We start from the raw sequence: 27,648 nt of genomic DNA, 5'->3' as shown, positions 1-27,648 counted from the left end.
GATGGGGTGAATGGACAATATACCTGATCTTACAGATGTGGGGGGTGGAGAATAAGCATAGCGTGTGTAAGGGGCAGGATAGTGTGATGGTAAAAACCGTGGAATTGGAATCAGATAGACGTGGGTCTGAATTCAGGCTCTTTGCCAACTGTTCAGGTCTTGGTTAGGTTGCCAAACCTTTTGAATCAGTTTCCTTAGAATTGGGGATAATAGGGTTGCTGTGGAATTGAATGACAAAATGTAAAGTGCCTCCCACTGAACCTAGGTCATAAAATAACTCAATAAATAGTAGCCATAGTTATTCTTAATTATTTGTAAAGAAATATTTTCTTCATTAGGGACTTGAGCACCTCAATAGGAGAACACTTTTAAGCATTCTATTTTCTATGGTGTGGGGAAAAGGTAATAAGTGGAAGTCAGAACAGAAATAGGAAGTGAATTATTTCAGGGCTGGGGCATGGGGAAAACAGAAAGGGTTAGGGCAAATATCCTTATATTTGTTGGTTAAAACAGTGGACACTCTCAGGGTGAGTGTCAAGCATATGCTCTGAGATTCCTCCCAGCTTTTTGCTTCAGCCTCTTAAGCTCTTGGGAGGAGGAAATAAAGTGGTGTAGCGGCCCCTGCCTCGCCCCTTTCCCACCACGTGGGGGAGCACGTACACACGTAAATAAAGGCATTGTGACTTCATCACTGTGACGCAGTGATGGTGCAAGGTGGTGAGGCAGTAATACTCTCCCAGGGTCATTTTCTTCTTCCCCTCACTACCAGCCTGTTGGCAGGGAAAGGCCAGATGACAACCTGAAACCCAGCCAAGCCTACAGCTGTGATAGCTGGTGAGGTCAACTCCAGCAAATCAGAGGCATCAATAATCTTCTTTAGGTAGCACTCCTTTATTTTTCCCATTCTCATCTTGATAGAAGGGTATCTCGAAGAACGAATCAAGCTGAGATAAAATAGAAACATCCTACAGCCTCCCACCACAGCACTGTAGTTAAGGGCTCCTGTTACATGAAGGCACTTAGTCATTGGCCAACCAGTCGTCTGCCAACCCATCATCCACCAACTAGTTCTAAGCCAAATAGCCCTCAGCCAACCAGACACGAATCAACTGGGTATGAATCAATCAAGCTTACCAGACATGAACCAGCTAGGCACGATCTTACTTGGTATGAACCAATTGGACATGAACCAACCAAGTACAAGCCAACCTGACACTAACCAACTGGGTCAACCAGGCACGAGGCAACTAGGCCTGTGCCAAATAAGCATGAGGCAACCTGGCACATGCATGCAGGCCTGAGTCAACTAGGCATGAGGCAAACAGTCGTGAGCCAATCAAGCACGACCCAATCAAGCACAAGTCAGCCAGGCCTGAGTCAATCAGGCATGAATCAACTGCAACCAGGCCCGAGCCAATCCAGCATGAGTGAACCAGGTATGAGGCAACCATGCCCAAGCCAATCCAGCACGAATCAACAAGGCATGAGGCAACCAGGCCCAAGCCAATCAATCATGAGTCAGCCAGGCATGAGGCAACCGTGCCCGAGCCAATCCAGCACAAGTCAACCAGGCCCAAGCCAGTCAGGCACAAGCCAAACAGGCATGAGCCAAACAGGCAGGAGACAATCAAGCATGAGGCAACCAAGTGTGAATTCTTTCCGAGTAAGACCTGCGGAGGCTCGAAACTGCCTATGTTTTCCTCAAAGAGTTTTATAGTGTCTGGCCTTTAATCCATTTTGAGTTTATTTTTGTGTATGGTGTTAGGGAGTGTTCTAATTTCATTCTTTTACATGTACCTGTCCAGTTTTCTCAGCACCACTTATTGAAGAGGCTGTCTTTTCTCCATTGTATATTTTTGCCTTCTTTGTCATAGATTAGGTGACCATAGGTATGTGGGTTTACCTCTGGGCTTTCTGTCCTGTTCCACTGAGCTATATTTCTGTTTTTGTGCCAGTACCATAGTGTCTTGATTCCTGTAGCTTTGTAGTATAGTCTGAAGTCAGGGAGTCTGATTCCTCCAGCTCCATTTTTCTTTCTCAAGATTGCTTTGGCTATTCGGGGTCTTTTGTGTTTCCATACAAATTGTAAAATTTTTTGTTCTAGTTCTGTGAAAAATGCCATTGGTAATTTGATAGGGATTGCATTGACTCTGTAGATTGCTTTGGGTAGTATAATCATTTTCACAACATTGATTCTTCCAATCCAAGAACATGGTATATCTCTCCATCTGTTTGTGTCATCTTTGATTTCTTTCATCAGTATCATAATTTTCTGAGTACAGGTCTTTTGCCTCCTTAGGTAGCCCTAGGTATTTTATTCTTTTTGTTGCAATGGTAAATGGGAATGTTTCCTTAATTTCTCTTTCCAATCTTTCATTGTTAGTGTATAGGAATGCAAGAGTTTTCTGTATATTAATTTTGCATCCTGTGACTTTACTGCATTCATTGATTAGCTCTAGTAGTTTTCTGGTAGCATCTTTAGAATTTTCTATGTATAGTATCATGTCATCTGCAAACAGTGACAGTTTTAGTTCTTTTCCAATTTGGATTCCTTTTATTTCTTCTTCTTCTCTGATTGCTGTGGCTAGGGCTTCCTAAACTGTGTTGAATAACAGTGGTGAGAGTGGATATCCTTGTCTTGTTCCTGGTCTTAGAGGAAATGCTTTCAGTTTTTCACCATTGAGAATGATGTTTGCTGTGGGTTTGCCATATATGGGCTTTATTATGTTGAGGTAGGTTCCACCTATGCCCACTTTCTGGAGAGTTTTTTTTTTATCATAAATGGGTGTTGAATTTTGTCAAGAGCTTTTTCTGCATCTAATGAGATGATCATATGGTTTTTATTCTTCAATTTTTTAATATGGTATATCACATTGATCGATTTGCATATATTGAAGAATCCTTGCATCCCTGGGATAAACCCCACTTGTCCAAGGTGTACGATCCCATTAATGTGTTATTGGATTCTGTTTGCTAGTATTTTGTCGAGGATTTTTGTGTCTATGTTCATCAGTGATATTGGCCTCTAATTTTTTTTTGTGACATCTTTGTCTGGTTTTGGTATCAGGGTGATGGTGGCCTCGTAGAATGAGTTTGGGAGTGTTCCTCCCTCTGTTAAATTTTGGAAGAGTTTGAGAAGGATAAGTGTTAGCTCTTCTCTCAATGTTTGATAGAATTTGCCTGTGAAGCCATCTGGTCCTGGACTTTTGTTTGCTGGAAGATATTTAATCACAATTTCAATTTCAGTACTTGTGAATAGTCTGTTCTTCATATTTTCTGTTCCTTCCTGGTTCAGTCTTGGAAGGTTGTACTTTTCTAAGAATTTGTCCATTTCTTCCAGATTGTCCATTTTATTGGCATATAGTTTCTTGTAGTAGTCTCTTATGATCCTTCGTATTTCTGTGGTGTCCGTTGTAAATTCTTCTTTTTCATCTCTAATTTTATTGATTTGAGTCCTCTCCCTTTTTTTCTTGATGAGTCTGGCTAAAGGTTTATCAATTTTGTTTATCTTCTCGAAGAACCAGCTTTTAGTTTTATTGATCTTTGCTATTGGTGTCTTCATTTCTATTTCATTTATTTCTACTGTGATCTTTATGATTTCTTTCCTTCTACTAACTTCGGGGTTTTTCTTTTGTTCTCCTTTCTCTAGTTGCTTTAGGTGTAATATTCAGTTGTTTATTTGAGATTTTTCTTGTTTCTTGAGGTAGGATTGTATTGCAATAAACTTCCTGCTTAGAACTGCTTTTGTTGCATCCCATAGGTTTTGGGTCATCGTGTGTTTTTGTCATTTTTTTTCTGGGTATGTTTTGATTTCCTCTTTGATTTCTTCAGTGATCTCTTGGTTATTTAGTAGCGTATTGTTTAGCCTCCATGTATTTGCATTTTTTACAGTTTTTGTTTTTCCTGTAATTGACTTCTAATCTCATAACATTGTGGTCAGAAAAGATGCTTGAAACGATTTCAGTTTTCTTAAATTTACAGAGGTTTGATTGCTGACCCAAGATGTGATCTATCCTGGAGAATGTTCCATGAGCACTTGAGAAGAAAGTGTATTCTGCCACTTTTGGGTGGAATGTCTTATAAATATCAATTAAATCTATTTGGTCTATTGTGTCATTTAAAGCTTGTGTTTCCTTTTTTATTTTCTGTCCGGGTGATCTGTTAATTGGTGTAAGTGGGGTGTTAATGTCTCCCACTATTATTGTGTTACTGTCGGTTTCCCGTTTTATGGCTACTAGCATTTGCTTTATGTATTGAAGTGCTCCTATGTTGGTTGCATAAATATTTACAATTATCTTCCTCTTGGGTTGATCCCTTGATCATTATGTAGTGTCCTTCCTTGTCTCTTGTAATAGTCTTTATTTTAAAGTCTATTTTGTCTGATATGAGTATTGCTACTCCAGCTTTCTTTTGATTCCCATTTGCTTGGAATATCTTTTTCCATCCCCTCACTTTCAGTCTGTGTGTGTCCCTAGGTCTGAAGTGGGTCTCTTGGAGACAGCATATATATGAGTATTGTTTTTGGATCCATTCAGCTAGTCTGTGTCTTTTGGTTGGAGCCTTTAATCCATTTACATTTAAGGTAATTATTGATATGTATGTTCCTATTACCATTTTCTTAATTGTCATGGGTTTTTTCTTGTAGGTCTTTTCCTTCTCTTGTGTTTCCTGCCTAGAGAAGTTCCTTTAGCATTTGTTGTAAAGCTGGATTGGTGGTGCTCAATTGTCTTAGCTTTTGCTTGTCTGTAAAGCTTTTGATTTCTCCTTCAAATCTGAATGAGAACGTTGCTGGGTAGAGTATTCTTGGTTTTAGGTTTTTCCCTTTTGTCAATTTGAATATATCATGTCACTCCCTTCTGGCCTGCAGAGTTTCTGCTGAGAAATCACCTGATGACCATATTAGAGTTCTTTTGTACATTATTTGTTGCTATTCCCTTGTTGCTTTCAATATTTTTTCTTTATCTTTAATTTTTGTCAATTTGATTACTATGTGTCTCGGTGTGTTCCTCCTTAGGTTTATCCTGCCTGGGACTCTCTGCCCTTACTGGATTTGGGTGACTGTTTCCTTTCCCATGTTAGGGAAGTTTTCAGCTATTATCTCTTCAAGTACTTTCTCAGGTTCTTTCTCTTCTCCCTCTGGTACCCCTATAATGCGAATGTTGGTTGTTTAATGTTGTCCCAGAGGTCTCTTAGACTGTCTTCATTACCTTTCATTCTTTTTTCTTTATTCTGCTCCTCAGCAGTTATTTCCACCATTCTATCTTCCAGCTTACTTATTGGTTCTTCTGCCTCAGTTATTCTGCCGTTGATTCCTTCTAGTGTATCTTTCATTTCAGTTATTGTGTTGTTCATCACTCATATTTTGTTCTTTAGTTCTTCTAGGTGCTTGTTAAACATTTCTTGTGTCTTCTCGATCCATGCCTCCATTCTCTTTCTGAGATCTTGGAACATCTTTACTGTCATTATTCTGAATTCTTTTTCAGGTAGATTGCCCATTTCCTCTTTGTTTATTTGGCCTTGTGGGATTTACCTTGCTCCTTTGTCTGCAACATATTTCTCTGTTGTTTCATTTTGTCTAACCTATTGTGTTTATGGTCTCCTTCTGCAGGCTGTAGGGTCATAGTTCCTCTTGCTTCTGTTATCTGCCCCCTGGTGAGTGAGGTTGCTCCAGGGGCTTGTGTAGGCTTCCTGGTGTGAGGGACTGGTACCTGCACTCTGGTGGGTGGAGCTGAGTCTTTTCCCTCTGAAGGGCAGGGCCGTGTCAGGTGGTGTGTTTTGGAGTGTCTGTGAGCTTAGTACGACTTTAGGCAGCCTGTCTGCTGATGGCTGGGGCTGTGTTCCTGTCTTGCTGGTTGTTTGGCATGAGGTGTCTTGTGCTGGAGCCTGCAGGCAGTTGTGTGGGGTTGGGTCTTGATGTTGATATGGACTCCTCCAGGAGCGTGCATGCTGAATAATATTCCCTGGGGCCAGAAATTCTCTGGCAGTCCAGTGTCCTGGACTTGGCGCTCCACTCTGGAGGCTCAGACCCAGCCACTGGCCAAGGAACCAAGAGCCTGCAAGCTGCACAGTGTGGCCAGAGAAAAAGGAAAGAAAAGAAAAGAAAACCAACAGACAAACAAAACCCAAGACAAATAGCAAAAACAACAGCAAACAAACAGCAGCAATAACAACACTACACACACACAGAAAAATTAAAAGAAAATTTAAAAAAACAAGAGAACAAACATACAAAAGAATTAAAAAATGAGAATAGTCAATAAGGACTAAATGAACAAGAACAAAAAATGAAGAAGAAAACAAAAACAGAAAGCAAACAAAAAAAAGCAAACACAAAACAAATACATAAAAATGATCAAAAAAATATAAAAAACAAAGAACAAAACCAAAAATAAACACAAAACCACAAAAAAGTAAAGTAAAAATAGAAAAATCAAAAAATATATTAAAATTTTTTATAGAATAAATAATAAATAATAAAAACAACCACAACTGGACAAAATGAAATAGTAATAATAATATTTTCCTAGGCTCTCTGCTGTCAGTGTTCTTACTCCCACAGTGAGCCAGAGCCAACCCCTGCCTCCCCAGGAGGCCCTCCAATACCTCTATTTAGGTCTCTGGACCTGCTGTGGGCACTGTGGGGGCAGCTCAGACTCTGGGCTGGCCCAACTCCTGTGTGTACTTTCCCCCAAAGTCCACTGCTGCTAAAGCTAGAACAGACTCAGTTGTGAGAGCACTTTTTGTCCATCCACATACTCCACAGATGCAGGGTTTACCAAGCTGATCTTGGGGATTTAATCCTCAGCTTGTGCAGCTGCATGGAGAGATTTCCATTCCTCTTCCTTAGTCACACCACCCCTGGTGCTCAGCTTTGGTTTTAGCCCCACTTCTGCGTGTGCACCACCCTCAGGTGCCTGTTTCTTTCCCTGGTGAGAGGGAGTGAAAGCAGCGGCTGATTGGGGCACACTTACTCACTTAGGCCGGGGAGGGGCACGGCGGCCACAACTGGGGTGTGCGTGAATTGCCTGCGGCTGCATAGACTGTTGCAACAGACTGGGGTGTGCTCGCTCTTGTGGGAATCCCTCCCAGTGCCTGCTGAGGCAGGGGCTGGCATGTGGAGGCAGTGGTGGCCCTGACCCCTTGCATGCCACTCAACAATGGAGCCTTGTTTCCTAGGTAGACCATGCTTCCTCTAGGGGCATTCAACCTGTGGAGCCCCTCACTCCCATCCCCTTTGTTATACATGCACAGCCAACATTGGTCCTGTCCCTGGATCTGCTTTCTTAACCCCATGCTTTAGCACTCAGCCCCCATCAGCTTTGGTGGACTCCCATTTCAGGCAGGGGTGCCCAGGGCTGATTCCCAAGGAGGCTTTGGGATGGGCAGCGCTCAGGTCCCCAGAGCCTACACGGGTGGAGGAGGCCTTGGCTTGAGGGGCGGGCAAGGTTGCTCAGATGGGTGACTCTCCCAGTGGCTGTGGAGGCTGAAGAAGCCAGCAGGTGGGAAAAGGGTTGTAATTGTGGCTCCGCCCCTTGCACGCCACTCAGCAATGATGCCTTGCTTCTATGGTGTCCCGGGCTTTTTCTGCAGACTTTCCTGGCTGTGGAGCTCCTTACTCTGTCCCTTCAGGCTGTCTTTTCACAGCCAACAGCTGTCCCCTCCCTGGGTCCACGCTCCAAACCTCACTTTCCAACACACAGCCCCCCTTCGCAACAGGTGACTTACGACTCAGGCTGGAATGTGCAGAGCTGCTGTGTAGGCCATGCGTGCAGTTCTTACTTTGTCCTGCCTTCCACAGACCATCTACTGCATTCTCCTTTGATCCCCTGAATGTCCTTTTCTGTCCCAGCTGCTTTCCCCACTATGAGGGAGTTTATCTGAGCGTGGGGACCTCCCCTCACTTTCAGCTTCCCACCAGGGTTGCCGGTCCCTGTTTTGATTCCTTTTTCCTTTTTTTCTTCTTCCTTTCATCCTACCCAGTTGTGAGGGGATTTTCTTGTCCTTTTAGGTGTCCAAAGTCTTCCGCTAATGTTCAGCAGGTGGTCTATGAGAACTGTTCCATTTGTAGATGTATTCTTGATGTACTTGTGAGGAGCAATGAATTTCATGTCCTCCTATTCTGCCATCTTGATTTCTCCTCAATTTTAACTTTAAAAGAGGATCTTTGATAAAAGGAATGCTTAACTCAAATGAATGACCTGTCAGTGATAGAATTTCAGGTATTAATGGCTAAGATTTTAGGGTAGGGCCTCTTGCTTTGAAGACCGCACCTACATGTAGAAGCTAATGATTGACTGCCCAGGAAACAATATTTGTCCACAACAAATTTTCCATATAATTTCAGACTGTTCTTTGACTCCTGAAGCCCATCCACAGATAGCCTCCCAGAAGTCCAAGGAGCAGGGTTAAAAATTTCTGATTTAAAATTCATTTAAATGATTTTCCTGGAAATCATCCCAGTGCAGTAAAGGTGATAAACTATTAGCCATACTTCAGCTACTGTGCTGAAGTTCTGTGGCACTCAAGGCAATCATGTATGTAATGCACAACCTAAACAATTCCATATAAAAGTCCATATAAAAGCAGTAGCCTAGATTTTTTAAAGGAGTAAATATGTGGCTGGAACAAGGCACAGGTTATAGGTAAGGAAAACTTGGAAAAGAGTTTTGTAATGGAACTGTTTCCACATATATATGTATATAATTTAAATTAGGCCAAGTTTCTGTTCCCTTTGATCAGAGCATGTATTTTAATGGACAAAATAAAATACCAGAAGTTTTCTACTGAAATCTATCTGTTGAAATGATGCTAGGCCTGGTTACAGATCTGTAAGAACTGGGTTATCTCTCTTCCCATGCCTTCCATTCTATTCTATCCCCAAAAGCTCCCACATCATTTCTCTAACTGGCATTAATCCGCATGACTAGGTCATCAATCAAAATACTATGCCCAACATGTTAGTTATTCTAGAAGCACATTTTTCCAGGTAGAAAATAATTTTAAAGGTTTTTTTTTTTCTTAGCTTAGTATCTGACACCCAGTTGGCAATTAATAAATTTATTATTGAACAACAGTGAATCTTTCTATCCAGAAAACTTACCTTCCTTATCTTTCCAAACAGTGCCCATTGTTATCACCAAGGGAAAAATATATCACTAGATTCTCCGAGTTCAGTGAACCTGTATCTGTGAAGTTCCTAGCCACATTTACTTTTGAATTTGCCTCATGTACCTGAATATACACTAGATGTTTCTTGGAAATAATTCTAATGAATGTTCACTGTAGAAAAATAATAGAAAAGCTAAATTACTCTGTATCACAGACATGAATATAATGATTAATTAGCTTTGGGATGTTATTCTCTGATACATACATGTCCATTCACCCTAACTCCTGTCCATTGATAAGTTTTCAAAGCATTCTCTCTTTGCTTTGCAAGGGATTTACGAGAGTTTGCCATCTACAAATTGTTTCCATCTACATATATATGTGTAATATATATATATATATACATATATATATTACACACATATATATAAAACTCATATATATAAATACTCATTCCTTAACTGAGTATTTTGCAGGTTTTACTTACTGTCCTGCCACTAAAATTCTTCCAACCATCCTTTGTATGAATCTGTTTTATCCTATTCTTAATCACCACACCACAGCATTATTTGGGGATCTAGTCACTTTATGGCTAGGCAGCTATAACTTCTTGCTTACCAGACTTTCCATTTAAAGCCTTTTATTATGGTGGTTCTCAAACTGTGGTTTTTGGACCATTGATGATCCATAAGAAGGACTGTGTACTATTAATATCTGATTTTTGTTCTTTATGCAAATATTGAGTGCATACTAGGGGAAGGCCATGTGCTAAGTACTATAAAGGATATCAGATTATTAAATTATAGCCCCTGCCCTCAAAGAGTGTACAGTGTCTTAGGGAAGGTGCTCAAAACAGCAGCCAAGATGCTCAAATTCCATTGGGTTCTGGTTGTACTGAGAATAAAATCCAAATTTCTTAGCAATGCTGTACATAATCTGGCCCTTGCTGTCTTCCTTATATATTTTATACATTTTTTCCATTATAAATTTAATGCAATTCCAGTCAAAATCCCCAAATTTTCACATGGAAGATTAAACATGTGACTGTTTCTAGAAAAATTCCAAAAAGAAGAGCGATGAGGGGAGATGATCCCTATCAGATATTATAAAGCTGTAAGTAATTAAAATACTATGGTAATCTATTACCATAGATGCAGAGATAGATCATTGGAACAGAATGGAGAGTCCAGAAATTCTGTTCAGTATATATGAGAATGTAGTACATGATAAAATGGACACTTCAAGTCAGTTAATAAAAGATGGGTTATTAAATAAACAGTGTTGGGATAACTGGGAGAAAAAGATAAAGGTGAAATTCCACCTTACTTCTTACATACACACACACAAACAAAACTAAATTAATAAAATTAATATAAGGAATTTAAAACAGATTGGTGGTTGCTAGAGGGGGGAGGTAGGGGTGGGGGAAATGGGTGAAGGTAGTTAAAAGGTAAAGGTTTCCAGGTATAAGATAAATAAGCTCTGGGGATGTCATGTACAGTATGGTGACTATAGTTAACAAAACCATAGTGTATATTTGGAAGTTATTAAGAGAGTAGATCTTAAAAGTTCTCATCACAAGAAATAAATTGTAACTATGTGAGATCATTGATGTTAACTAACCTTATCGTGGTAATCATTTCACAATATATACATACATCAAATCATTACGTTGCCCACCTTGGACTAATACAATGTTACATGTCAGTTATATCTTAATAAAACTGGAAAAAATAAAAAAAATTAAGAAGGGAACAAAAGTGACTATTTTTATAATCCCAAAGTGGGGATTGCCCTTCCAAGCTTGAGATCCAAACTATGAAGAATTGATTTGAATGTGTAGAATTATTTTAAAAAGCCAAATAAACAGAGTCTAAAGTTAAATTGGGAAGAACACCTCACAAGCAAACACAACAGACTTCTCCGTAAAGTCTATGAGCTTTATAATACATAGACTTTGTGATATCTACCTTGAATGCTCAGAAAAACTTTTGGCTTTACTTCCTGATTTCTGGTTGTATTCAAGCTAGTTACCTAGACAGTTGACCTTCACAGGAATGATGTATTGACATAGTTAATCTTCTCTATATATATTCTCTTGTTGCATATGCTGTTTTGGATTTTAAGTTTCTAGATGACTGGAGTTAAGTCTGACTCACTTTTAATACTACCCAGGACATCATATGTTAATAAATGCTCAATAAAAGCTTCATGCTTATCATCTTTAGAATTTGTTACTAGGAATTCTCTGGTGGTCTACTGGTTAGGACTTGGCACTTTCACTGCCATGGCCCAGGTTCAATCCCTGGTCAGGGAACTAAGATCCCACAAGGCGCTCAGTACAGCCAAAAAATAAAAAAAAAAAAATTTTAATAATTAAAAAAAATTTGTTACTAAACCATAAACTGAAAGTTTTCTCTACTTTGACAGGAATTGGCTGCCTGTGAAAACATGCTAGATGCAATGAAGTTAACAGCAAAGGGTAAGATGTTTTATGGTATTTTCAGAGCTAGAAAAAGAAGCATGGCATAATGTATGCACAAAGCACTACTTGTACCTAGATATGTGGACACTGCTGTCCTTGGTACACAAAGAAGTTGTCATTAATAGTATTTAGATATACAGGGCAAAAGTTTGTATAAAAAGCTATTGTTTAATAGCTTTGTCAGTGCACCACTATTTTATATTTTCCTCATTTTTAAAGTATGAAATTGATAGTTAAGAGCTTTTACATCTTTACAGTGGCAATAAATTTCAACTAATTTTGGAAATGTAAAATGAGAAGTGTAGTTGGTCAAATACAATATAATTTAATGCCCAATGTTAGTAGTAGCTTGATAGGATGAAATGGATAAAAGCAAAATGACTTAAAACTATTTTCAAGATATTTACTACATTTTGAGAGCCAGCAATATTAATACCCAATGCTAGTGTTTTATGATGAATTGCAACATTTTAGGCAGGAAATGTGAATACTGAGAGAAGAGATGATTAAAGTGTACAGACAGTCCCTGACTTACTTATGTATGACTTTGAACAATTTTTCGACTTTATAAAGCAATACACATTCAGTAGAAACCGTACCTCAAATTTTGAATTTTGTCTTTTTCCTGGGCTAGCTATATGCAATAGGATACTCTCTTATGATGCTGGGTAGCAGCAGTGAGCCACAGCTCCTAGTCAGCCATGTGATCATGAGGGTAAATAACTGATACACTTACAACCATTCTGTACCCATACAACCATTCTGTTTTCACTTAGTATTCAATAAATTACATGAGATATTTGACACTTTATTATAAAATAGGCTTTGTGTTAGATGATTTTGCCCAACTCTAGGCTAATGCAAGTGCTCTGAGCAGGTTTAAGGTAGGTTAGGCTAAGCTATGATGTTTGATAGGTTAGGTGTACTAAATGCATTTTTGACTTTTATGACATTTTCACCTTATGATGGGTTTATCAGGATGTAACCCTATTGTAGGTCAAGGAAAGTCTGTATAAAATTATACACTTGGAATTCTAAATGAATTTGAGGATCAGCTTTACCACTCTTGTAAAAAAGGATGTTAGAATTTTGATAGGGACGACATTGAATCTTTAGATCACTTTGGGTACTATTGACATCTTAACAATGTTAAGTCTTATCTATGAACACGGGATATCTTTTAATTTATTTAGGTCTTTAACTTCTTTCAGCAATGTTTTATAGTTTTTAGTATGCAAGTGTTTCACCTCCTTGTGTAGATTCGTTCCTAGGTATTTAATTATTTTAGAGGCGATTGTAAATGGAATTGCTTTTTAAATGTACTTTTTGGTTTGTTCTTTGCTGGTGTATAGAAATAAAACTGATTTTTGTTTGTTGATCTTGTAGCCTGCAACTTTAATGAATTAATTTATTAGTGTTAATAGCTTTCTTTTGGATTCTTTGGGATTGTCAATCAGTAGGATCATGTCATCTGCAAATAGAGAGAATTTTACCTCTTCCTTTCTAATTTGGATGGCTTTTATTTCTTTTTCTTGTCTAACAGCTCTAGCTATAACTTCCAGTACAATGTTGAATAGCAGTGGTGAGAGTGGGCATCCTTGTCTTGTTCCTAATCTTAGGGGGAATCCTTTCAGTCACTCACCATTAAAGTAAACTTTTTTTAAAAATAGGTACCCATTATCATGTTGAGGAATTTCCCTCTATTCCTAGTTTTCTAAGGGCTTTCATCATAAAAGGGTGTTGGATTTTGTCAATTGCCTTTTCTGCACCAATTGAGATGGTCATGTGTTTTTTCTCCCCTTTGATTGATTTCCTTATGTTGAACCATCCTTTCGTTCCTAGGATGAATCACACGGTCATAGTGAATGATCCTTTTAATATGCTGTTGAGTTCAATTTGCTATTTTGTTGAGTATTTTTGCATCTGTATTAATAAGAGATATTTATTTGTTTTTTTTCTGCTAGCTTTGAGCTTAGCTTACTCCTTTTTCTAGTTTTTAATGTGTAAGGTTAGGTCACGGCTTGATCTTTCTTCCTCCCTCCTTCCCTTCCTTCCCTTTTTTCCCTTCTTTCTTTCCTTCCATCCTCCCTTTCTTTTTCTTTCTTTCTTTCCTTTATTTCTTCCTTTCCTTTCCTTTCTTTCTTTCCCTCCCTCCCTCCCTTCCTTTTTTAATGTTGGAATTTACAACTATAAGTTCCCTTCTGAGCACTTCTTTCACTGCATCCCATAAGTTTTATGTATTGCTTTCATTCTCATTTATCTCTGTTTTATAATTTCTCTTGTTATTTCTACTTTGAGCCAAAGTTGTTTGAGTGCATTGTTTAATTTCCACATATTTGTGAATTTCCTAGTTTCCTTCTATCAGTTTCTAGTTTCAATCCATTGTGATTGGAAAAGGTACTTTGTATGGTTTCAATCTTTCAAAATGTACTAAGACTTGCTTTTTGGCCTAACATATGGTCTATCCTAGAGAAAGTTCAAGAAAAAATGTGTATTATGTTGTTGGGTGGGATGCATTGTATATTTCTGTTAGGTCCAATTGATCTATAGTTTTGTTCAAATAATCTATTAACATATTTATCATTGGTCTGTTTGTTCAGTACATTATTGAAATTGATGTAATGAAGTTTCCTAGTATTATTTTAGAGCTGTCTCTTTCTATCTTCAATTCTGTCAATATTTGCTTCATATATTTTGGAGCTCTGATGTTTGGTGCATAAATGTTTATAAATGTTATATCTTCTTGGAAAATTGAACCTTCTATCACTATATAATATCCTTCTCTGCAGTAAGAGTTTTTTACTTAAAGTCTATTTTGTCTTATATTAGTACAGCCATCCCAGCTTTCTTTTGATTACTATTTTCATGAAATATCTTTTTCCATCATTTCACTATCAACCTTCTTGTGCGTTTTTTTTCTTAATCTAAAGTAAGTCTCTTACAGACAGCATATAGTTGGATCATTTTTTTTAAAATTTTTTTAACATCTTTATTGAAGTATAATTGCTTTACAATGGTGTGTTAGTTTCTGCTTTAAAACAAAGTGAATCAGTTATACATATACATATGTTCCCATATCTCTTCCCTCTTGCGTCTCCCTCCCTCCCACCCTCCCTATCCCACGCTTCTAGGTGGTCACAAAGCACCGAGCTGAGCTCCCTGTGCTATGCGGCTGCTTCCCACTATCTATCTATTTTACATTTGGTAGTGTATATATGTCCATGACACTCTCTCACCCTGTCACATCTCACCCCTCCCCCACCCCATATCCTCAAGTCCATTCTTTGGTAGGTCTGTGTCTTTATTCCCATCTTGCCACTAGGTTCTTCATGTCCTTTTTTTTTCCCTTAGATTCCATATATATGTGTTAGCATACTGTATTTGTTTTTCTCCTTCTGACTTACTTCACTCTGTATGACAGACTCTAACTCCATCCACCTCATTACAAATACCTCCATTTCATTTCTTTTTATGGCTGAGTAATATTCCATTGTATATATGTGCCACACCTTCTTTATCCATTCATCCGATGATGGACACTTTGGTTGCTTCCATGTCCTGGCTATTGTAAATAGAGCTGCAATGAACATTTTGGTACATGACTCTTTTTGAATTATGGTTTTCTCAGGGTATATGCCCAGTAGTGGTATTGCTGGGTCGTATGGTACTTCTATTTTTAGTTTTTTAAGGAACCTCCATACTGTTCTCCATAGTGGCTGTATCAATTTACATTCCCACAAACAGTGCAAGAGTGTTCCCTTTTCTCCACACCCTCTCCAGCATTTATTGTTTCTAGATTTTTTGACAATGGCCATTCTGACCGGTGTGAGATGATACCTCATTGTAGTTTTGATTTGCATTTCTCTAATGATTAAGGATGTTGAACATTGTTTCATGTATCTGTTGGCCATCTGTATATCTTCTTTGGAGAAATGTCTGTTTAGGTCTTCTGCCCATTTTTGGATTGGGTTGTTTGTTTTTTTGTTATTGAGCTGCATGAGCTGCTTGTAAATCTTGGAGATTAATCCTTTGTCAGTTGCTTCATTTGCAAATATTTTCTCCCATTCTGAGGGTTGTCTTTTGGTCCTGTTTATGGTTTCCTTTGCTGTGCAAAAGCTTTTAAGTTTCATTAGGTCCCACTTGTTTATTTGTGTTTTTATTTCCATTTCTCTAGGAGCTGGGTCAAAAAGGGTCTTGCTGCGATTTATGTCATAGATTGTTCTGCCTAAGTTTTCCTCTAAGAGTTTGATAGTGTCTGGCTTAACATTTAGGTCTTTAATCCATTTTGAGTTTATTTTTGTGTATGGTGTCAGGGAGTGTTCTAGTTTCATACTTTTTTTTTTTTTTCAAATGGTTCCTAGGTTCTTTTTTTTTTTAATGCTTTCCTTTTTTGTTAAATTTTTATTTATTTATTTATTTATTTATTTTTAATTTATGGCTATGTTGGGTCTTCGCCTCTGTGCGAGGGCTTCCTCCAGTCGCGGCAAGTGGGAGCCACTCTTCATCGCTGTGCGCGGGCCTCTCACTATTGCGGCCTCTCTTGCTGCGGAGCACAGGCTCCAGACACGCAGGCTCAGCAATTGTGGCTCACGGGCCCAGCCGCTCCATGGCATGTGGGATCCTCCCAGACCAGGGCTCGAACCCGTGTCCCCCGCATTAGCAGGCAGACTCTCAAGCACTGCGCCACCAGGGAAGCCCTAGTTTCATACTTTTACATGTACCTGTCCAATTTTCCCAGCACCACTTATTGAAGAGACTGTCTTTTCTCCACTGTATATGCTTGTCTCCTTTATCAAAGATAAGGTGACCATATGTGCGTGGGTTTATCTCTGGGCTTTCTATCCTGTTCCATTGATCTATATTTCTGTTTTTGTGCCAGTACCATACTGTCTTGATGACTGTAGCTTTGTAGTATAGTCTGAAGTCAGGGAGCCTGATTCCTCCAGCTCCATTTTTTGTTCTCAAGATTGCTTTGGCTATTCAGGGTCTTTTGTGTCTCCATACAAATTGTGAAATTTTTTGTTCTAGTTCTGTGAAAAATGTCTGTGGTAGTTTGATAGGGATTGCATTGAATCTGTAGATTGCTTTGGGTAGTAGAGTCATTTTCACAATGTTGATTCTTCCAATCCAGGAACATGGTATATCTCTCCATCTATTTGTATCATCTTTAATTTGTTTCATCAGTGTCCTATAATTTTCTGCATACAGGTCTTTTGTCTCCTTAGGTAGGTTTATTCCTAGATATTTTATTCTTTTTGTTGCAATGGTAAACGGGAGTGTTTTCTTAATTTCACTTTCAGATTTTTCATCATTAGTATATAGGAATGCAAGAGATTTCTGTGCATTAATTTTGTATCCTGCTACTTTACCAAATTCATTGATTAGCTCTAGTAGTTTTCTGGTGGCAGTTTTAGGATTCTCTATGTATAGTATCATGTCATCTGCAAACAGTGACAGCTTTACTTCTTCTTTTCCGATTTGGATTGCTTTTATTTCTTTTTCTTCTCTGATTGCTGTGGCTAACACTTCCGAAACTATGTTGAATAATAGTGGTGAGAGTGGGCAACCTTGTCTTGTTCCTGATCTTAGTGGAAATGGATTCAGTTTTTCACCATTGAGGACAATGTTGGCTGTGGGTTTGTCATATATGGCCTTTATTATGTTGAGGAAAGTTCCCTCTATGCCTACTTTCTGCAGGGCTTTTATCATAAATGGTGTTGAATTTTGTCAAAAGCTTTCTCTGTATCTATTGAGATGATCATATGGTTTTTCTCCTTCAGTTTGTTAATATGATGTATCACGTTGATTGATTTGCGTATACTGAAGAATCCTTGCATTCCTGGAATAAACCCCACTTGATCATGGTGTATAATCCTTTTAATATGCTGTTGGATTCTGTTTGCTAGTATTTTGTTGAGGATTTTTGCATCTATGTTCATCAGTGATATTGGCCTGTAGTTTTCTTTATTTGTGACATCTTTGTCTGGTTTTGGTATCAGCGTGATGGTGGCCTCGTAGAATGAGTTGGGAAGTATTCCTCCCTCTGCAATATTTTGGAAGAGTTTGAGAAGGATAGGTGTTAGCTCTTCTCTAAATGTTTGATAGAATTCGCCAGTGAAGCCATCTGGTCCTGGGCTTTTGTTTGTTGGAAGATTTTTAATCACAGTTTCAATTTCAGTGCTTGTGATTGGTCTGTTCATATTTTCTATTTCTTCCTGGTTCAGTCTCAGTAGGTTGTGCATTTCTAAGAATTTGTCCATTTCTTCCAAGTTGTCCATTTTATTGGCATAGAGTTGCTTGTAGTAATCTCTCATGATCGTTTGTATTTCTGCAGTGTCAGTGGTTACTTCTCCTTTTTCATTTCTAATTCTATTGATTTGAGTCTTCTCCCTTTTTCTCTTGATGTGTCTGGCTAATGGTTTATCAATTTTGTTCATCTTCTCAAAGAACCAGCTTTTAGTTTTATTGATCTTTGCTATTGTTTCCTTCATTTCTTTTTCATTTATTTCTGATCTGATCTTTAAGATTTCTTTCCTTCTGCTAGCTTTGGGGTTTTTTTGCTCTTCTTTCTCTAATTGCTTTAGGTGCAAGTTTAGGTTGTTTATTCGAGATGTTTCCTGTTTCTTGATGTAGGCTTGTATTGCTATAAACTTCCCTCTTAGAACTGCTTTTGCTGCATCCCATAGGTTTTGGGTCGTCGTGTGTCCATTGTCATTTGTTTCTAGGTATATTTTGATTTCCCTTTGATTTCTTCAATGATCACTTCGTTATTAAGTAGTGTATTGTGTAGCCTCCATGTGTTTGTATTTTTTACAGATCTTTTCCTGTAATTGATATCTAGTCCATAGCATTGTGGTCGGAAAAGATACTTGATACGATTTCAATTTTCTTAAATTTACCAAGGCTTGATTTGTGACCCAAGATATGATCTATCCTGGAGAATGTTCCATGAGCACTTGAGAAAAATGTGTATTCTGTTGTTTTTGGGTGGAATGTCCTAGAAATATAAATTAAGTCCATCTTGTTTAATGTATCATCTAAAGCTTGTGTTTCCTTATTTATTTTCATTTTGGGTGATCTGTCCATTGGTGAAAGTGGGGTGTTAAAGTCCCCTACTATGATTGTGTTACTGTCAATTGCCCCTTTTATGGCTGTTAGTATTTGCCTTATGTATTGAGGTGCTCCTATGTTGGGTGCATAAATATTTACAATTTTTATACCTTCCTCTTGGATCGATCCCTTGATCATTATATAGTGTCCTTCTTTGTCTCTTGTAATAGTCTTTATTTTAAAGTCTATTTTGTCTGATTTGAGAATTGCTACTCCAGCTTTCTTTTGATTTCCATTTGCATGGAATATCTTTTTCCATCCCCTCACTTTCAGTCTGTATGTGTCTCTAGGTCTGAAGTGGGTCTCTTGTAGACTGCATATATATGGGTCTTGTTTTTGTATCCATCCAGCCAGTCTGTGTCTTTTGGTGGGGGCATTTAATCCACTTACATTTAAGGTAATTATCGATATGTATGTTCCTATTCCCATTTTCTTAAATGTTTTGGGTTTGTTGTTGTAGGTGTTTTCCTCCTCTTGTGTTTCTTGCCTAGAGAAGTTCCTTTAGCATTTGTTGTAAAGCTGGTTTGGTGGTGCTGAACTCTCTCAGCTTTTGCTTTTCTGTAAAGGTTTTAATTTCTCCATCACATCTGAATGAGATCCTTGCTGTGTAGAGTAACCTTGGTTGTAGGATTTTCTCCTTCATCACTTTAAGTATATCCTGCCACTCCCTTCTGGCTTGCAGAGTTTCTGCTGAAAGGTCAGCTGTTAACCTTATGGGGATTCCCTTGTGTGTTATTTGTTGTTTTTCCCTTGCTGCTTTTAATATGTTTTCTTTATATTTAATTTTTGATAGTTTGATTAATATGTGTCTTGGCGTGTTTCTCCTTGGGTTTATCCTGTATGGGACTCTCTGTGCTTCCAGGACTTGATTAACTATTTCCTTTCCCATATTAGGGAAGTTTTCAACTATAATCTCTTCAAATATTTTCTCAGTCCCTTTCTTTTTCTCTTCTTCTTCTGGGACCCCTATAATTCGAATGTTGGTGCGTTTAATGTTGTCCCAGAGGTCTCTGAGACTGTCCCCAGTTCTTTTCATTCTTTTTTCTTTATTCTGCTCTGCAGTAGTTATTTCCACCATTTTATCTTCCAGGTCACTTATCCGTTCTTCTGCCTCAGTTATTCTGCTATTGATCCCGTCTAGAGTATTTTTAAGTTCATTTATTGTGTTTTTCATCATTGCTTGGTTCCTCTTTAGTTCTTCTACATCCTTGTTAAATGTTTCTTGCATTTTGTCTATTCTATTTCCAAGATTTTGGATCATCTTTATTATCATTATTCTGAATTCTTTTACAGGTAGATTGCCTATTTCCTCTTCATTTGTTAGGTCTGGTGTGTTTTGACCCTGCTCCTTCACCTGCTGTGTGTTTTTTTGTCTTCTCATTTTGCTTATCTTACTGTGTTTGGGGTCTCCTTTTCACAGGCTGCAGGTTCGTAGTTCCCATTGTTTTTGGTATCTGTCCCCAGTGGCTAAGGTTGGTTCAGTGGGTTGTGTAGGCTTTCTGGTGGTGGGGACTAGTGCCTGTGTTCTGGTGGATGAGGTTGGATCTTGTCTTTCCGGTGGGCAAGTCCACGTCTGGTGGTGTGTTTTGGGGTGTCTGTGGCCTTATTATGATTTTAGGCAGCCTCTCTGCTAATGGATGGGGCTATGTTCCTGTCTTGCTAGTTGTTTGGCATAGGGTGTTCAGCACTGTAGCTTGCTGGTCGCTGAGTGAAGCTGGGTCTTGATGTTGAGATGGAGATCTCTGAGAGATTTTCACCATTTGGTATTATGTGGAGCTGGGAGGTCTCTTGTGGACCAGTGTCCTGAAGTTGGCTCTCCCACCTCAGAGGCACAGCCCTGATGCATGGGTGGAGCACCAAGAGCCTTTCATCCACACAGCTCAGAGTATAAGGGAGAAAAAAATAGAAAGAAAGAAAGAGGATAAAATAAAATAAAATAAAGCTATTATAATAAAAAATAAGAAAAAAAATTGTTAAGAGTAAATGTATTCAGAATTTTTTTTTAATTTTTAAAGACAGATTTATTAATTTTTTTAATAAAAAATAAGAAAACAAATTATTAAGAAGAAAATTTATTAAGAAAAAAATTTTTAATTTTTTAAAATAAAAAATATGAAAAAATTTATTAAAATTTTTTTTTTAATTTCTAAAAATAGAAAATAAGGAAAAAAATATTAAGAAAACATTTATTAGGGAAAAAAAATTTTTTAAGTAAAAAAAAAGAACAAAAAACAAAAAAACGGACGGACCTAACCCTAGGACTAATGATGAAAGCAAAGCTATACAGACAAAATCTCACCGAGAAGCATACACATATCCACTCACAAAAAAAGGAAAAGGTGAAAAATTAATATATCCTGCTCCCAAAGTCCACCTCTTGAATTTGGGATGATTCGTTGTCTATTCAGTTATTCAACAGATGCAGGCACATCAAGTTGTTTGTGGAGCTTTAATCCGCTGTTTCTGAGGCTGCTGGGAGAGATTTCCCTTTCTCTTCTTTGTTTGTACAGCTCCCGGGGTTCAGCTTTGGATTTGGACCCGCCGTTGCATGTAGGTCGCCTGAGGACGTCCATTCCCCGCCAAGACAGAACACGGTTAAAGGAGCAGCTGCTTCGTGGGCTCTGGCTCACTCAGGCTGGGGGGAGGGAGGGGTACGGATGTGGGCCGAGCCTGCGGCGGCAGAGTCCGGCATGACGTTGCAGCAGCCTGAGGCGCACCGTGCGTTCTCCCAGGGAAGTTGTCCCTGGACCACGGGAGCCCGGCAGCGGCGAGCTGCACCGGCTCCTGGGAGGGGCAGTGTGGAGAGTGACCTGCGCTTGCACACAGGCTTCTTGGTGGCGGCAGCAGCAGCCCTAGCGTCTCCTGCCCGTCTCTGGGGTCCGCGCTGATTACCGCGGCTCGCGCCTGTCTCTGGGTTCCGCGCTGTTAGCCACGGCTCGCGCCCGCCTCTGGGGTCCGCGCTGATAGCCACGGCTCATGCCCGCCTCTGGGGTCTGCGCTGATAGCCACGGCTCACGCCCCTCTCTGGAGTTTGTTTAGGCGGCGCACTGAATCCCCTCTCCTTGCGTGCCGCGAAACAAAGAGGCAAGAAAAAGTCTCTTGCCTCTTCGGCGGCTGCAGACTTTTTCTCGGGCTCCCTCCCGGCTAGCTGTGGCGCACTAGCCCCCCTCAAGCTGTGTCACGCCACCAGCCCCAGTCCTCTCCCTGCGATCCGACCGAAGCCCGAGCCTTGGCTCCCAGCCCCTGCCCGCCCCGGCGGGTGAGCAGACAAGCCTCTCGGGCTGGTGAGTGCTGCTCGGCGCCGAGCCTCTGTGCGGGAATCTCTCTGTTTTTCCCTCTGCGCCCCTGTTGCTGTGGGATCTGCGCTGATAGCCACGGCTCGCACCCGTCTCTGGAGTTCGTTAAGGTGGCGCTCTGAATCCCCTCTCCTTGCGCACCGTGAAACAAAGAGGCAAGAAAAAGTCTCTTGCCTCTTTGGCAGCTGCAGACTTTTTCCCGGACTCCCTCCCGGCTAGCACTGAAGCCCGAGCCTCAGCTCCCAGCCCCGCCCGCCCCGGCAGCTGAGCAGACAAGCCTCTCGGGCTGGTGAGTGCTACTCAGCACCGATCCTCCGTGCAGGAATCTCTCCACTTTGCCCTCCACACCCCTGTGGCTGTGCTCTCCTCCGTGGCTCCAAAGCTTGCCCCCTCTGCCACCCGCAGTCTCTGCCCACGAAGGGGCTTCCTAGTGTGTGAAAACCTTTCCTCCTTCACGGCTCCCTCTCACTGGCGCAGGTCCCGTCCCAATTCTTTTGTCTCTGTTATTTCTTTTTTCTTTTGCCCTACCCAAGTAAGTGGGGATTTTCTTGCCTTTTGGGAGGTCTGATGTGTTCTGCCAGCGTTCAGTAGGTGTTCTGTAGGAGCAGTTCCACGTGTAGATGTGTTTCTACTGTATCTGTGGGCAAGAAGGTGATCTCCGCGTCTTACTCTTCCGCCATCTTGCTCCTCTCCCTTGGATCATTTTTAAAAGTTCATTCTGCTAATCTCTCTTTTGATTAGAGCATTTAATCCATTACATTTAAAGTAATTACTGATAAGGAGGGACTTCTGACATTTTCCTATTTGTTTTCTATATAGTTTTTTGTCCTTCATTTCCAACATTGCTACCTTCTTTTGTATTTAGTTGATTTTTGTAGTAAAATGTTCTCATTTCCTTATGTCTATATTCTATAGACATTTTCTTTTTTGTTATTGTGGGGATTACATTTAACATCTTAAAGTTATAACAATAAAATTTGAATTTATACTAGCTTGATTTCAATAGCATACAAAAACTCTTCTGTACACGTCAATTCCCCTTTTATGTTACTGATGTCACAGATTACATCTTTATACATTGTGTGCCCAAGAACACACATTAATGACTAATTTTATGCACTTGTCTTTTAAATCATGTAGAAAATAAAAAGAACTACAAACAAATTTAAAATAACACTAGTTCTTTATAATTGCCCATGTATTTACCTTTAACTAGGCACCATAACCTTTATCTTTATTTCTTCATATGGCTTTGAGTTACTACCTATTTTCCTTCCATTTCAACCTGAAGGACTCCTTTTAGCATTTTATGCAGGGCAGGTCTGGAGATAACAAACTTCCTCAGGTTCTTTGTTTGGGGGGTGGTGAGTCTGGGGATATCTTAATTTCTCCTTCATTTTTGAAGGACAGTTTTGGTGGATATAGAATTCTTGGTTGACAAGTTTCTGCACTTCTCCCCTCCTTCCCTGTCCCCAGTACTTTGAGTATATCAATCCACTGCCTTCTGGCTTCCAAGGTTTCTGATGAGAAATCAGATGATAATCCCACTGAAGATCCATTGTATGTGACAAGTTACTTCTGCCTTGCTGCTTTCAAGATTTTCTCTTTGTCTTTCAACAGTTTGATTACGTGTCTTGGTGTTGACTTTTTGGGGTTTATACCACTTGGAGTTTGTTGAATTTGAATTTGTAGATTGATGTCTTGCATCAAATCTGGGAAGTTTTCAGTTGTTATTCAAATATTCTTTTTTCCTTTCTCTCTCTTCTTCTGAGAGTCCCATAATTTGTATCTTGGTCCATTTGATGGTGTTCCACAGATACCTTAGGCTCTTTGCTTTTCTTCATCTTTTTTTTCCCTCAGACTTGATAATTTCAATTGTCCTATCTTCAAGTTAACTCATTCTTTCTTCTGCTTGCTTAGAAATTCTGATTTTGAACCCCTAGAGTGCACTTCTCATTTATTATACTTTTCAACTTCAGAATTTTTTAATGGGCATTCTTTCTTTTATAATTTCTATTTATTGATATTCCTATTTTGTTTATACAAAATATATTTTCTTGTCTTTGTGCATGTCACCCTTTAGCTCTTTTAGCACCTTTAAGACAGTTGTTTTAAAGTCATTGTTTAGTAAGTCTGACATCTGGGGTTCATCAGGTATGTTTTCTGTTAATTTACTTGGTTCCTTTGAATGAGCTATACCTTCCAGTTTCTTTGTATGCACTGTGATTTTTTGTTGTTGAAAACTGGACATTTTAATCTTATAATGTGTTAACTCTTGAAATCAAATTCTCTTGCTTCTCCAGGATTGGCTGTTTTTTTATTGTTATAGGGTGCCTGTGTCAGAGATCAATCTGAGTTAAATGTTTAAAGGTATTTTCAAGTCTTTTCTAAGTCTGTGTCTTTCCCTGATCATGCATGGTGGCTTTCTAGATTCTCCTGTATACATGGTTGTTTTTGAATGTCTAACAAAACTGGAGTGGCTCCTTTAAATCTCCTGGAAGCTGCTTTAGTTGATGGATGTTAGAAAAATGGAGGCCAGGCTCTAAGTCCTCACCTCAGCATTGAGAGTAGCAATCCACTCCAGCAATTCAGGAGTCTCAGCAGTCCCTACAGTTGTCTGCCATGAGATGAGGTAGGACATGATGGAGTGGGGGGTGTGTGCTTGGAAGCCACCACTGGGCTGATGGCTGAATTTTGCCAAAATTAACTGCAGTTTACCAGCCAAGCTGTCCTCTGGAAGTTGTAAGTATTCAAATAAACTATAGTGTTCCAAAATATTCACTTCAGGCAGTTTATGCCAGTACAGTTGTTGTATAGGTGAAGAAAGGAATTCTGGTGCTGCCAACTCCACCATCTTCCTTTTCTCTACTGTAAATTTTCTAACATATTTTATGTGAATTGATATTTCAGATGTACTCAGGGGTGGCTTTGGGGACAATCCCCTTTTCTACTGCTTGATTGCAGAAGTACACAATCATCAAAAACCATCAGGTAAAATAAACCTTCCTTTTTCAATTTAATCTAGAGTATATTTTCTCTATCCTGAAAACAAAGTACAGTTTGATAGCTTATAACTACTATTAAGCAGAGGAGAAGAGCGTAAGTACATAAATTGAGTCTTGTTTTTTAGAGAAAATGTATGGTATGTACTTATGTTTGTAAATGCATAGAAAAAAAATTTAGGAAGAATATACTCCACACTGTTAAAAGATGGGTTATCTCTTAAAGTTTGTATTATAAAGGACTTAAACCTTCTACATTATACATTTCTGTATTGCTTGAAATTTTGTCCAGCAAGCTTTTATTACTTTAATAGTTATTTTGGAAGAAAGAACATTACAAGATTCAAAGCATTAACCTCTTTATACCCTCTCTTTCCTCTTCCTAGGCAAAGTGACTGTTGGATTTGCCATGTACTACTTTACATACGACCCCTGGATTGGCAAGTTACTTTACCTAGAGGACCTCTATGTCATACAAGCTTACCGAGGTCAAGTAACACTTATAGTATTACTTATACTTTAAAAATTAAAATGGTATATTTTCATTTAAGGAGAGTTAGTATAAATGTGTTTAAGCTAGTTTATATAACTCATTTCTATTTCATGAGTCTGATCACTATCCTAGTTATCCTTGCATATGGTGAAGATTCAATCACAGATTAGAAAAAGATTTATTAGTTCCCATCAAGGCTTGAATAAGCCAAGTTATCAAAGCTATATTTTCATGTTTAAAAACGTGCTTTTACATTTTGTGTTGGTTTGTCTAAAATGAATAAGAAATATATTCTGTGATAAGATGATAGTGATAGGGACACATTTCCTCTTCACTGATCTTTAAAGTAAATCCAAAATCTTTTCCATTACCTTTGGAACCACATGCCAATTAGGAAAAAGAGATATGAAAAACATTCATGAGTTGAATTTTGACACAAGCTATTACGAATATATAACAACCAGATACAGGGTTTAAAGTAAAGCAAATAACTTGTTAAATGGAGTTTTTCAACTTATGTTTTTTTCATTTTGCATTATCTATTTAAAAGGTCTAGGTATTGGAGCTGAAATGCTGAAGAGGCTAAGTCAGGTATATATTACAGTTAGTATTATTATTCTATATGCTATCCTTTTCTTCATCAAATGTTATTATTTAACATGGCATAACTTAGATAATTTATCTTAACATCTGAATATAATCTCAAACTATACTTAATTTTTTATTTTAATTACACTGGATCTTCAAAATAGATATTCATACAGGTCATAATTGAGTTATGTTTAATTAAGAGTTGTGTTCTATATAACCCACAACCACATTATATACCTTTTTGCTACAAAGCAGAAGTAAGCAAAAGGGAGATTAGAAGGCAATTTTACCCATAAAATAGGTCTACCGTATGAATATGAGAACAGTATAAAAAGATTCTTTTATATTTTGGAAATACACATGAGAATTTTAGGTAAACTTTTTCTATAGAATAAAGAATAAAAATAGTGAAATAGATTTATAGAAAACCAATGAGTAGACTTTGCAAATGTGTTTTGGACTTTTAAAGAAAGTATTTTATAACTTGACAGGACTTTTTTTCTTTTTACAGATTTAGAGAAGTCCAAGAGATAACTATTGTATTATTTTTGGGGAGTATTTTACACACACACAGTGCCTTGCATACAGTAGACCTTTAATAAAATAAATGTGCTAATGAAGATTATACTTTCAAGTAACAGTAATCTCCATTTGTTTTTAAACAGATAGCCATCAGAAGCCAGTGAAACTGCATGCACTTTCTGGTCGTCATTTGGAACCAGGCTTCTACTGACTACTACACTCGTCGAGGGGCTTTAGAGCTTTCCTCCGAGGAGGGCAGGCATCTGTTCAGGTTTAACAGAGAAGAACTCATGGACATGGCAGGGGAAGAGTGAAAGATGACTCATCACAAATTGCCCCAATACAGGCTCCAATATTTAAATGTCACCTGAGTCCAACAGCAGTTTGATTTTGAGTGTTGTACAATACAACAAGTGAACAAACTCTCGTTTCAGCAGATCTTTTACTCTGAAACAGATTTTACAGATATAGTCAACTTTCCATTATCCAAACTAATATACTAATGGCTAGTAGCAGAGCTGACGATCCAAAATAGCAGATAATTCAAAAATAACTTACACTTGGCTTTAGGGTATTTATTTTTTTATCCACCATATCTTATTGTATTTCAAATGCTTATATTTTTACACTGTAACACACCTGAAATCGGGATAAGTATTATCATCAACTGGCAGCACTTTTTTATTTTTTTTAACATCTTTATTGGAGTATAATTGCTTTACAATGGTGTGTTAGTTTCTGCTTTATAACAAAGTGAATCAGTTATACATATACATATGTTCTCATATCTCTTCCCTCTTGCATCTCCCTCCCTCCTACCCCCCCCCCATCCCACCTCTTTAGGTGGTCACAAAGCACTGAGCTGATCTTCCTGTGCTATGTGGCTGCTTCCCACTAGCTATCTATTTTACGTTTGGTAGTGTATGTATGTCCATGCCACTCTCTCACTTTGTCACAGCTTACCCTTCCCCCTCCCCATATCCTCAAGTCCATTCTCTAATAGGTCTGTGTCTTTATTCCCATCTTGCCCCTAGGTTCTTC

The 27,648-nt window shown here is 38.7% G+C and overlaps 1 protein-coding gene across 1 annotated transcript; it reads left to right on the top strand.

Annotated features, from left to right (window-relative positions):
* The first annotated feature begins 1,312 nt into the window (after window positions 1-1,312).
* Window positions 1,313-26,921, top strand: SATL1 (spermidine/spermine N1-acetyl transferase like 1). Its single transcript, XM_036839290.1, has 6 exons — window positions 1,313-1,663; window positions 11,536-11,590; window positions 24,910-24,990; window positions 25,388-25,489; window positions 26,045-26,085; window positions 26,808-26,921. The coding sequence occupies exons 1-6, from the start codon at window positions 1,313-1,315 to the stop codon at window positions 26,919-26,921; spliced, it is 744 nt and encodes a 247-aa protein (XP_036695185.1).
* The last annotated feature ends 727 nt before the right edge of the window (window positions 26,922-27,648 follow it).

This window comes from Balaenoptera musculus, chromosome X (genome assembly GCF_009873245.2).
Source record: "Balaenoptera musculus isolate JJ_BM4_2016_0621 chromosome X, mBalMus1.pri.v3, whole genome shotgun sequence".
NCBI classification, from domain to species: Eukaryota; Metazoa; Chordata; class Mammalia; order Artiodactyla; family Balaenopteridae; genus Balaenoptera; species Balaenoptera musculus.
This window is presented reverse-complemented; position numbering and strand designations above follow the sequence as displayed.